Source organism: Sinohyriopsis cumingii, chromosome 13 (genome assembly GCF_028554795.1).
Source record: "Sinohyriopsis cumingii isolate HCF-2022 chromosome 13, ASM2855479v2, whole genome shotgun sequence".
NCBI classification, from domain to species: Eukaryota; Metazoa; Mollusca; class Bivalvia; order Unionida; family Unionidae; genus Sinohyriopsis; species Sinohyriopsis cumingii.
In genome coordinates this window covers 27485563-27498902 of record NC_142973.1, presented here as the reverse complement: position 1 = coordinate 27498902, position 13340 = coordinate 27485563, and the positions used below count along the sequence as shown (strand labels likewise).

At 36.9% G+C, this 13340-nt stretch overlaps 1 protein-coding gene across 5 annotated transcripts in view; it reads left to right on the top strand.

Annotated features, from left to right (window-relative positions):
- Nucleotides 1-13340, top strand: part of LOC149785096 (nck-associated protein 1-like) — a 143140-nt gene that overhangs the window by 73715 nt on the left and 56085 nt on the right. For all 5 annotated transcript variants that reach the window (XM_089978851.1, XM_089978850.1, XM_089978849.1 and 2 more), the window contains exons 24-26: nucleotides 4456-4595; nucleotides 8054-8151; nucleotides 9754-9847. In XM_089978851.1, the coding sequence (XP_089834977.1) occupies nucleotides 4456-4595; nucleotides 8054-8151; nucleotides 9754-9847 (332 nt within the window). The remainder of the gene's footprint in view (nucleotides 1-4455; nucleotides 4596-8053; nucleotides 8152-9753; nucleotides 9848-13340) is intronic.

Here is a 13340-nt window from a genome sequence, read left to right as displayed (position 1 = left end):
TGATCAAAGTGCTAGTCTCATCTCTTGTGAGTGTAGTTCAGGATGATGAAGTCCCAGGAGGGAGCAGAGATGAAATAGTCCTGTCTTACCCTGGGACAAGATGATAAACTGTCGATTTTTGTGGACACAGATGAGTTCCCAAGTAACCCATCACACCGGGCCCTTCTCCTCAGCTTGGGGTTGCCTTCTTTGTCTCACCCACTGGGTCAGGTAACAGAAGAAGAAGAAACAGAAATGTGGAGTTTTGATAAGGCATTAAATGATGTTTGCTGCCTTCTTTCATGACACAAGCCTTCACTATCTTTGGATGTTAGGATTCTTTCCTGTTGGAGAAGCTGTCCAAGTACAGCTCAAATTGTACCTGCTGTTGTCCCCTCACTCACTCAGAAATTGTTTAAAGGCCAGAAACAGGCCACACAGCAAAGTGTTTGGGCTGTCACAGTATGCATGCTTCAGCCCATGGTCTTAGCCAATAGCTACAGGGGCAATTTGCCCACTTGGCTACATAAGCACCACACAGTGCATTCAGGTGTCTTCCAGGTGGAGATTTCAGCAGGGACCTGGACTTTGTTCATTTCAAAGAGGGGGAAGTTTTGACTAGTCACTGATCATTCAGCTTTGAACAGATTCCTTAAGAAAGGATTCTTCATGATTGAGAATATGGCCTTGGCCAGGAATGCCATCAAGACATACATCTCACGGATGCTTATCTTCACATTCCCACCTTCCCTGCAGACAGAAAATTTCTGCCTTTTTGTTTTCTGTGACAGGAGATCTTTAAATTTAATGACCTTTGAGGTCCTCATCCTTCTATACTTTGATGAGAGGTTGATGCTCAACATCCTCAGACATGTTCTTTTGAGGGATCTCTATTTTGGAAGTTGTTGATTCAACTACGTCTAATCCCTAGTCAGGAGAAGATGGATCTTTATCCCATCTCAGAATTTCATTTACATGGAGTGAATTTCATACTTGTCATACAGTCCATGTTCTCCTTGACAGAATCTCACAAATATGTGCTCTCTTATCAAGACTGGAGAAGAAGACATTACTGTCTTTACTAGCATAATCTACAATCAGTAGAAGTCAGATTTGATTCCATCTCAGAATTTCATTTATGTTGGGATGAATTTTTACCTGTCAAGGAATAGTCTGCATTCCTTCTTACAGAATTGTATATATACTTAATTTCTTAGCAAGACTTGATGAGAGGTCATTGTCTGCTCACCTGTTCCTTTGTCTCCTGGGGACTCGGAACACAGCAGTATACTTGATTCCCATAGGAACACTTATTGCTTTGCTAGTGAAATGTAGACCTGACAAGGACTCCCTATCTGCCCAAATCCCCAAAGGATCCAAGTTCCATCACTTTCTGATTTGGTGCAAAAATTGGGACTTGTTTCTGACCATAGTTAGATTGATGCTTCCAAACCTCACTCTTTCTTTTTTGCACTAATACCTCAGATTCAGGCTTGTAAGGGGAGGCTAACATAGAACCTGAGAGTGTTATCCTGCTGGACCAGTCAAGAAGCTTCCCTTAAACATGAACAATCTAGAATACAGGCTGTTTTTCTTGCACTTAATGGTATATCAACTGCATAAGGCATCATGGTCACAGCATGTCATCATGATGGTCGTATGTATCTCAGATGCCAAGAGTGCACCCATACTACTTCTTCCTGCTTCCAAGTCAGGAACCTCTACTGGACAGTTCTGGAGGAATTTACTGTCAGAGTCTGCCACATTCTGGGCAGTAGGAATATTGTGGCAGACATCTTGTCCAGATAAACTATTTTGTTGTAATACTTGCCAAATATTACACAATTCCCTCTTCCCTTTTCACTATGATATCCTTCAGTCTTGGTCCAAGTCAAAGATAGAAACTATTCTGAATGTCAGAAGTGGACTAAGGTATGAGATGGGTTTATGCTGTTTTTTATTCTAGACTCCTGTTACCATATGGAAGAGGAAATGCTTTGACTGGACAATAACAGGAAAAGATATAACAGTGCAATAATAGCTAAAATATTACATAATTAAAAATAAGTTTTACCTCTCCCCACCAAAAAACACATTTCTGTAGAATTTTTGTTCATTGAAAAACTATGTGGGTACTAGATTTCTGAAAGTAATTTCCATGTATTGCCCCAAAATCAACTATTTTGGCATTACTTGATGTACCAGAAAATGGCTGCACTGTAGAATTTTCTGTTCCAGATCTTGCTATCAATGAACATTGATATTGGCAATTAACTACTGTTGTTCTTAATCATGCCTTTCTTCTAAATCTGAAACTGGTCAAGATTTAATTTAATGTGAAAGTATGCATTTCCACAAGTTGTTTTTTAAATAAATCGAGTCCTTTGCATCAGTTGTACAACTTAGAACTTATATTATACTAGCATTCTTCAGAGACTTTCAAAAGTGAAAATCGACAAAATTTGAAATTTTTATTTGCAGGATTTTATTGCAGTTGATTTTGGCAGTGTATAGGTATAGACCTCGTCAGTTATCTGACTTCTTTCCGTTCAGCTCTTTAATAAAACTACATGGATATAAATGGGCAGTGTTAGGATAATGCCCCTCTCCCTCGGTAGCTCACACACAATGGGGTCCACAAACATAGACCACACTATAGTGAGGTTGTGAGTTACTGAGGGACCTCCCAAAAATTCACTAGACTTCCAGAAAACAGCAGAGTGGGTAGGTGGTGGGGCGGGGGTAGGGAATTGGGCTGTTTAATGACTGAATCCATGTTTTACAATCATGTGAATAGTAATTGTTAATAGCACACGTTTCCTAATGAAGTTTTTTGTGATTCTGTATAAATTACATTTAATTTCAAAATGTCCAACATGTGAAATAGCATTAACACTGATCCAGCTGGTTTTAAGAACCATCACGTGTAAGCAGAAACATCTGCATATTACATCACTGCTTTTTGTTTTGTTGATAAATGTTGATACACCACCAAACAAGATTGCATTACTTTTTTTAAAAACTAGCAACATTTATTTTGTGAGACAATTGTCTACATCGAAACTCAATATTTGTATCATTCAGTGAGTACAGTACTGATGTAATTTCGTTGGAGGTAATAGTGAAACTTCTTATCATCCTTAAGGATATCTCTAAGTGCCAGTTCAGAAATTCTCTGAAACTCATTTGCCCACAATGGTCTGTATCTGTGAAACCAAGCTCTTTATTTTATGACCTATTCATTTTGCTTGGTTGCCTTGCTATTTTTGATGACAGTTATGAATGAATCGGTTATTTTAGGGTAGTTTAATTATGTTACGTACACAATAACATTTAAAACAGTGTTCGATTGATCAACTGAAGTGAGTTTACCAGACATACGACTGGGGCCGCCAGATTTTTGGTGTAAGGATTGATATGCATTTTTCATCTTTTATTCCACCTCATTATTAACATGATGACACAAAGGAGGCCATCTTTTAATTCAGTGCAACAATACAACAAATACTTTCACGAGTCAGTTATCATAACACGGTCGGCACTTAATTAAATTCTCAGAAACGCTTTTGGACATGGCTGTTACGGTAGATTGACATATTATGTTATAATACACATTGCATTTAAAAGATAGAACTAAAACACAAATTTTACTTAATAAAAATTATTTAATTGGCATTTAAATCTTAATGTACTGCCTACACTTGGCGTGACATTTTCATTGATTAAAATTTCCTTGAATAGCTTTAATTACTGTATACTCAGGATGTCGTTTGGAAAGAAAATGTAACAAATTATAAGACTTCTTATTAAAAGTTCATAATTTCATAATGTTTAAAATTTCCAGGTCCTAACTACAATTTCGACCATAAAACAAGTGATATATCAGCATTTCAGATACCAAATTTTGATCGCGATTTTCTTGAAGCTCAACAAACAGGGACCAATTTTGTGGTATTTTCTGGTTTTAAACAAAATGGGATCCACGCCTGACCCGCGTTCTAAGCGGTATTGCGAGTTATCAGGGCGTGAGTTAGCAAGGGAGTGGTGTACATGGTTTGTATTATGCAAACATTTGTCAAAGCAAAAGCAAAGAGTTTAATCACAAGTGTTCAGCTTCCTTCTGAAGTGCTCCAGCAAACACATATTATCATTGTACTTACATGAATAGATTAGTAGATATGTAAGTTATATACCAAAATATCTACAAAACAGAGGCCTTTAAACACCAAAAATGCAGGACAAATACTGATGTTTGAGTACAGCTGACAAAAGTTTCTGCATGAAACAAGCTAGAACAAACATGACTCGGGAAGAATTCATGGATGATATGGCATAATTTGGAGTGAATCGGTCAATCCAATGCTTTTCATGTACTTTCTTTTGTATTAGATAAATGAGACTAGAGGGTGGGAAGAGTCTGTTATCAATAGACTGCTTCATTGTACATGGGTTTAAATGCCCTTTCTTTTGATACAGGTACCTAGATGTCTTACTGAGGAAGGTGACACTCAATGTGGGCACCATTATCTACTCCCCAAACCAGAAAGCATTTGTCAGCCTTCCAGTACCAGGACAACCTCTTCCATTTGCTGCAGAAGAATATGCTGATCTTACTGGTATGTCCTAAAAAGTGTAAAATGTATTAGACTCCAATTAATGTTGCCCTATAAAAGGGCCTTTCCATACCTACAGGGGGCCCCGAGTGGCCGAGTGGTCTAAAGCGCTCTCCATTACGGATCACTGCCATCTCACCTCTGTTTTCGTGGGTTCGAGTCTCGGATTCGGCCAATGTGGATATGTGAGAAAGCTTGCCAGTAGCTTCTCGAGGGTCGGCGGTTCTTTCCGGGGATTTCCCAGTTTCTTCCTCCACCATTAATACTGGCTGCCATGTACAGCCTATCGCATGCTGAAAAATGGTGTTAAACCCTACAACAACAACAACAACAACAACAACATACCTACAGATTTTTTTATACCACTCACTTTGCCAGGGGCATGGACCTGGGTGGGTCATGTTTGTCATTCCATTCATTCTTCTGTCTGGCACATGATCTTTTTATTGCAGCTAGTCTCAGTGTTTTTGATGAAGTGACCTGAAGCTTGATAAATATTATGGTTGTCACCTAAAGATGCTCAGAATAAGAAATCGCTTTGTTTCGGCAATTTTTGTCAGACTTGTTGCCCATTTTGACCTGCAGCTGGATGCTAGTTTATGACAGTATTGTATGAATGCAACCAGTCTCACAGCTTTCATTGGATTGCTACAAAACTTGGAAAATGTTATGGGCGTCAAATTTTTTTAATAGAGTTACTGACCTTTATATCTTGCAGATGAATCTTGTATATCTATTTAGCATACGGTCTTGTTAGCACAACTTGACCCACAAATTGTTATGGATTGCCATGAAACTTACCCTTACCCTCTCTCTGACCATCATGAAGGCCAAGATCATTTTAAAATCTTTTTTAATTTTTATTTAAGTTTTCTGTATAGTTAGTGCATCCAAACCCTCAAAAAGATAATATGCTTTAACTGTAGACTTTGGACGCTCTACTGTTTAATATCCATGAAATCCAAACCATGCTCACGCAATGAAAAGGTCATTTGAATGTCTTGATTAAGATTTTGGTAAAAGCTGTTCAGTATGGTTTTTCTGTGTTGGTCCAAAACCCTGAAAGTGATAACTATCATACCTGAATTGTAGAATTAGTAAGCTATGCCTTTCACATCTATGCATTACATCCCTCCATCTGACCATCATGCAAGGTCAAGGTTGTTTGAAACTCTTGGTTACGTTTTGGAATACAGTTTTTCTGTATGGTCATTGGTCTCAAACTGTGCAGTGGATAACTTACATTTGGATTACAGAATTAGAGAGCTCTTCCCTTTCATATCTATGCACCCATACACTTCCTCTGATGGCAGAGTGAAGGTCATTTGAAAATAAAAACATCTGTATCAAGCAGGGTAGCAGGCAAAGCTTGGAATTTCATTTGAACTTCAGGACATGCGCTTTCATAACAAAAGCATTGTTAACAAAAATAAGTAAAACCTTGAGGTAGACAAATGACCTAATTAGATTATCAGACCAATTTAGCAATATATGTTAGATGTTAGGATGTTTTTAAAGAAACACTTTCCTAGAATGTTTAAACAAAAACCACTTGAGGTAGACATACATGCCAACCAATATGCTTTTGGCTTAATCATTACGCTTTTTTTCCACCAAATTATGCCTTATGCGTAAATGTATTTGGTTTACGCCTTTTTATTATATCCCCCTTCCAAAAAAATTAATAATTTGTTTTCTCATTTTTATTAACATCCCATTAATCCCACAGACTGTATTCTAGAAGAGACGGCTTCTATGTAACTACAACATAAGAGTGCAGTACACTTGTCCATAGACTTGCATGCACTTTCCTAACAGTAATATGTTATATTTATAGCAGCTGCCCTATTTTGGAGAAACATGCTGGTTCTACTGTCAAACTTTTGATCTCTGTGTCTATTTATAGCAGCTATATGGCTTACTTAGGAGAGAACAGACTAGTTGTCTAACTTGTAATCTTTGCTCGCAATTTCTTTGTTCAAATTCATATCTGGTACAGAACCAGTCTGTAGGTATTTGGCACTAAAAGTCAAGTCAGATTTATTCCAGTTGATGCATGTGTTAGAGTTTTATTCTAGTTGATGCGTGTGTTAAAGCAAATGGATTAGGAAAAGATGAAAAATCGATTCGGAGATGAATACTAGAATTACACAATACATCATTCCATTTTAGGGCAGCTTCACGCCCCTTGCAGGCTGTGTGGAAAGGATTTTAATATTGGGAATGGTGGTAAAACAAAGAAAACTTGAATTAGCTCAATTTACTAACTCCAGTACTAAGGTAACTTCTTTTTTACAGCAGAACTAAATTGTGGACATGAATTTTGTAAATGCAGAGGCATTATGAACTAAGTTCTTAACAGAACATGGACTACCCCATACGGTAGAAGACTACATTGGTCCTTTGTTCAAATGGATGTTTTCTGATTCCAAAATTGCAGAAAATATGCATGTGCAAGAACAATCATCCAATATTGTTAGGTGTTTAGCGGAAGATACTTAACTTAAAATTACAGAAGCCATGAAAATTGGGTCGTTTAGTAAAGTCAGAGTGCTCTTCTTTCATTAGCAGAATTAACAGTAGATTCCAGATTTGAATAAATATAAGTTGGTAGAACTGTATGGGGTTTTCAGCTGATACTGCATCAGTGATGACTGGAATTCTTAAAGAAGTTGCATTCTATATTTTGAAAAATGTCTCCATCATTGTTCATATCAGGTTGTCTTTGTCATATGATGCACCATTGCTGCAGGAAAGGATGCTGATAAATTAGAAGAAGAACTCCTTGACGTATCAGATTGGCACTCTACCTGACATTTTACTTCATGTGGACAGAGTTGATTTTTTTCATCTTATTTCCCAGCTAAAAGACCCAATAACTGGAAGATATAAATTTCCTCTTCTTTTTTGTCAGGTTATGAAAATAATATTGGTTCTTTACCATTCTAATGCTGACTGTGAGAGATTGTTAGCATTGTTAACAAAAATAAAACTGAATTCCGATCCAGGCTTTGTAACCTAGCACGTTGATCTCTAGTGGTGTGCAAAACATTCCTAATCTCAGCTGGACCATACAAAGTGTTTTGAAATGCAATATAAGAGTCTGTTGCATTTCAAAGCTCAAAGTGTTATATACGAAAACTTGAAGCAGCAGTTGATGTTAAAAGTCCAGAGGGATACATAAATCATTTTGTACATATGCTCATTGAATTATTATCATGCTATATGTGGATTACTCTTTTTGTAAGCTTGGATTACACTTTTTCCTTGCCAGGGGTTATCATGTATGGGTAGACAATTAAAAATTGAGAAGCTTATTTGTATTCAAAAAACAAACTTCCTGAATTGTTAGAGATGAATTTAAGGGTTCAGTTATGATACTCTATCACTAATATTAATTTACAGTAGCACTAATTAAACACCATATTGAGAGCTCTCTCATATGATATAATGTCTTACAGAATTGCATGCTCTGGCTGAGTTGATTGGTCCTTATGGAATGAAGTACATGGGAGAAAAGCTAATGATCCATGTGGCCAGTCAGGTGGATGAAATAAAGGTATATATGTTAATTTTTTTCTTTGTTTTCTTGCAAAAAACTGATGGATTATAGAGGTACCTTAATCTTCCTCAGCAAAATCGTTGTGAAATTTGAAAATAGTTTTGGCTTAATTTATTGTATATTAAATCATAAGTCATATTGGTAAACACCTTATCTAGAACTGTTTACTGTTTCATTTTCACTATACCTTCTGTGGTTAAAAGTGTAATTTTTTTTCGGACTATATCATTTACCATGAGGATGTATCTTGTCAGAATTGTACTCTTGCATTAGTCCAGTAAGATCTATCACAGTATTGTTTGATTTTATTGTAATTTTCTGCCTTGATGAAAGTGTCCAGTGGCAATCGGTTGTAAAGCTTGCTGAGGTAGATTTTAGTTTTACCTATCTTTATGTATGCTGTCTCCCCACAAAAAATACAAACAATTAAGAATCTTGTTTTGACTGTACTAAATTTGTGTTGCTATCTCATTAAGAAATCTGTTTATTATATTCTAGGAAATCTAGTGTACACTAGTTTTATTTTCCTTCTATTAACATTGGTAATTTATGGAAAATGAATAGAGTGACCAAATCCCTATTTAGTGGAAGGTTAGTTATATGATTTGCAGTCATATTGTTAGCACTGTTGACTTGTGATCAGAATGTCTTGAGTTAGAGTCTTACTGCAATTGTACTCTTAAGCAATGCAGTTAACATTGATTGATGAACTTTACCGATCCACCATCAGTCAGGAGGATTACCTGCTGGCTGCAGTGGTTCTTCCTGGGGTTTCCTGGTTCTTCGTCCACCAGATATACTGGTTGTCATCCATAGCCTATCATGTGCTGAAAATAGTATTAAGTCCACAAGAATAATATCAAATGTTATCCCACAACAACATCAATAACATACTGACTGACATCCGATGAGAAGATGCCACCTATTGTTTGCTGCACCTCATGGAAAATGGAAATAACTTAGGCTTTACAGGACACGTAGATTTAGTTAGATATTGTGTTTTAGTTGCTTTTTTTATCACATCAATGGCTACCACACCAATGTAGCATACATGCCAACCATTGTGCTTTTTCCTCACCTAATTATGTCTTACACTTGCCTATATATGGATTAAACTTTTTTGTTACATTTAAAAAAAAACAATAAAAAGTTGTGCTTGTCATTTTTCATTATCATCTCTTTAATTCCACTCATCATATATTCTTAAAAAGATGACTGCTGCAAAAGAACAGCATAAGAGTAATAGACATCCTAGATGTACATGTACTTTCCTTATTTTCTATTTATAGCATCGACTCAGGTTCAAAAGTAAGTCCATGGGATCGGAAAATAGTTCCCAAGCGCCCACCTCCATTTGGTTAAAGGTGACTAATGGAAGCAAGAACTCAGAACCAGAAGGGTGTGGGTTTAAATCATACATTCTGATCATCCCAGGTCCACTACCATAGTGTGTCCATGGTCAAGGCACTTTACTTCTGTTGCAAGCACTAAATAACCTACAAAGCAAACCAATACAAATTTTGACAACATAGACTTAAGGGAACTCTAGCTTTGTAACCTTTAACCTTTTAATCTGAAATACCTTGTACTGAATTTCAGAAACTGGTTGTATCCAACAAAGATGTTCTAATCCAGCTGAGGACAAGTTTTGACAAGCCAGAACAGATGAGGGAACTCTTTAAGAAACTAGTCAGTAAGTAGGACAAAGTATACAGAATGGGATGAACTCTAGCAAAATTGCCAAGAATCAAATTAAAATTGAAATATTTTTGCAACAAAGGGGATCTGATGTGCACAGATGTGAGGTCATATTCTGTTGACCTTTTCATTCATCATTTTTAAAGCTTGAAAATGACATTTGGATCATACCATTACTAAAATAAATTGCAACATAAAAAAAAAAAAATAAGTGGATGGAGTATTCCACAAATCCCAGAAAATGAAACTCAGTCAGTGCATTGCAGATCTCTGCTATGTCAGAAATCTAAGTTTTAATCAGATTTGATCACAAATGACTTTAATCATATTTTGTTGTATTGGACAGAGTTGTTGCAACATCCGTTTTGAGATTTACAATCAGGTATCAATAAAATTGTACCTTTTCATGGTTAGGACAAAAATATGACCCAGTCCTTGCAAATGGCTAAGAACTTGATGTAAGCAAGATGTCTGATTATGTCAAAACATTATGGTATTTCATGATTATCGTTTGAAGAGTTTAAATCTAAAGTTAATTTTAAATATATCAAATATATTATTGTGCTTTGAACAGAAACTGAAATGGTGACTTAGTACACATAAAATACACAAAATGTTATAATAAAATGGTTTGCATTGGATACAAATTAGAAACCAAAAGCTCTGTAACCTAAACAGTGGATACCTTAATGCAGGCATGTCCAACCTGCAGGCTGCATGTAGCCTGACTCTTCACATTGTACAGCCTGCAGCCATATAGGTACTCCTTTTAAAAATACGCATTTTAATTAATATGCTTAATTAGTGATAAGGAACTGTGACCACTGACCTTAACCATTTTATCCATTTTGGATCACAGCCAAAGAAAAAGGTGGATGCCTCTGCTTTAACGTATACAGATAGTATTATGTCATAATGAGAGTTCAATGCAAATAATGATGCAGGCTAGTCATTAGTCCAGTGCAAGTAAATATTTCTCTGTAAAGCTCCCTTCTGAGAAAGTATTTTGCTTCTGACACTTATCTGTTGAAGGTTACAATCTGGTATTAGGTAAGTCTTGAGTGATCTAGAATGTACTTGGTATATCAGTCAAATGATGGTCATTCATGCTTACTGGCAGAAATGACACTAATATTATTTTCCATGGTATCATCTCAACATACCTAAACATAACAATTCTGTGACACACCTCTCCCTCAAGAACTCATGCAAAATGGGGTCCCAAAACACAGACCACACTAAAAGCAAGGTGCAAGTTACCGAGTGAGCTCTGAAAATTAAAGAACCAGGTGCCATCCCACATAGACGTTGAGATGACCATGGAAGGGGGCACAGACAGTGGCACTGTTGAATAGCTGAATATTCATTTTATAATCATATTAGGAATAGTTGTCAGTAATCAGCTTTTCTAATAAAATTGTTTCCTTTTTAACATAAATTACTTTAATTTTCAAGATTACTAATCTCTGAAAGATCATGAAAAACACATCATGTACATGTGTGCCTGTTTTTGATTTCAGTGTTAAAATAATCAATATATCAGGGTTTCATTTACCAATTTTAACCACAATTTACTTCACATTGAACAAATATGGGTCAATTCTTTTGGCATTTTCTGGAAAATAAATCGGACTGTATATTTGGTTTGCAAGTTATCTAGGTGCGAGTTATTGAGGGAGCGGTGTTTGTACATACGGCTAGTAATTATTCTTTTTCATTTGTCGGATTGTATTTTTCAGTAATTGAAATTGGTCTTGGCATAACCATTATTTTCTGGCCCTCCAGATGAAGTTATCCACAGTGTTTAACTTTTTGTCTTCCAGTCTGTTCCCTGATCATAATGCCTTAGGTGTACGGCCATTACCTCGCAAATCTAGCCCTCTCAAACAAGTTTTAGCCATAAAAGCTTAAAGTTGTCTAACCCCATATGTGAGGCAGACAGAGTGATCTCCCCATAGATATAAGGATTGACTACTTCTGCTCATATCTAGGTAGCATAATCTTTAGACATCACAGCTGGAGGAATTTCTCATATAAGGATGTACACTCCATCAATATTTTGAACTATTTCTCGCTCTCTTCTGTCAGAGATGAAGATTTTGTAACTTTATTAAAACATCAACTTTGTTTACCTTATACATATATACAGAAATCTCTGCCATCAAGAGACATAGCAAAAATTGGAATGCCAGTAAGGATGGACTGGAAACATGTCAGCAACACACAACAGTTGGCCCTTAATGTTGTTACTATAGGCTTCATGCTGGACCTGGTATAGATGGCAATTTTCCAACAAGTGGAACATGGCATATATTTAATTAGAACTCGTGTAAAGAGAGGCATTGCTCTCCACTTCAAGATCAGAGCCATTGTCCTCAAAACTACTCTTTCTTGGCAATGCATTGGAAGTATGCAACCAGGCTGCCAAGGAAATAAATTTAAGGTCCAGTATCAGAGACCTCAGCCATTGTTTCAGTATAGGGATAGAGGAACAGAAAGGATACCTCAAGGGCACACCAATGTGGAAACAGACCTATGCACCATATACACATTTGAGAATGAATGTGGACAATAAAGCAGAGATGGATGACTTTTACCCCATTTTGTAGCCATGCCATCTTTTTCCAGAAAGACATGACATTTGCATGCCATCCTTGTCAACTATCCCAGTTGGGAAGGTGGGGAAGACTCAGCCACTTTGTTGTAGGATTAGAATAACTTAGATGATCCATGGATCATTCAAGTCATTTTGGAGGCCAGTGTGTCACATTCAGTGCTCCTCATTGCCCAGGGTTCCTTCAGCTACAGATATCCCCAAACATCTAGCCACAACAGACATCCTGCAACACAAAATAATCTTGTCTTTGGACATAAAGTCGCTGGTTTGTATTCAAGACTGTTTTGGTACCAAAGGCTAGCAGTACTTTTTGACTAGTTATAGACCTCAGCTCTCCCAGCCTTTTAAAATGAGCATACAGGTTCAGAATGGAAAAACCAGCTGTTCAGGAGTGAGACCTCACAATCCATTTAGATTTGAAAGATGCATACTGACATGTTCCAATTCACAAGTCCTTTAGAAAATTCCTGTGGTTTGCTTTCAGAGATACAGTATGATAGCTCAGGGCACTCTCTTTTGACCTCATCTACAGTCCCTGGGTCTTCAAAAGAGTGAAGGACAGAGTAGTGTCTCCTTCACATTCCACTACCTAGATCACAAACTACAAAAGCCCTGGTTTCATTCCTTTGCAGCTTTGATTGGGAGTCATGGTAGTTTGGTTAGTAGAGTGCCACGCTTATAATATAGATGTTGCAGGTTCAACACCCACCCAGGCCTGGCCAGCTGGGTCAGCTGGCACAGTGTGTCCCTGGGATGAGCACTTAGCTCCCATTTCCTTGGCATGGTATAGACAATAATGTATTAAAAGTGCCATTAAAACCAACAAAGACAAAAAAGTGAGCCTTTGATTACATGTCAGCAAGGACAACAA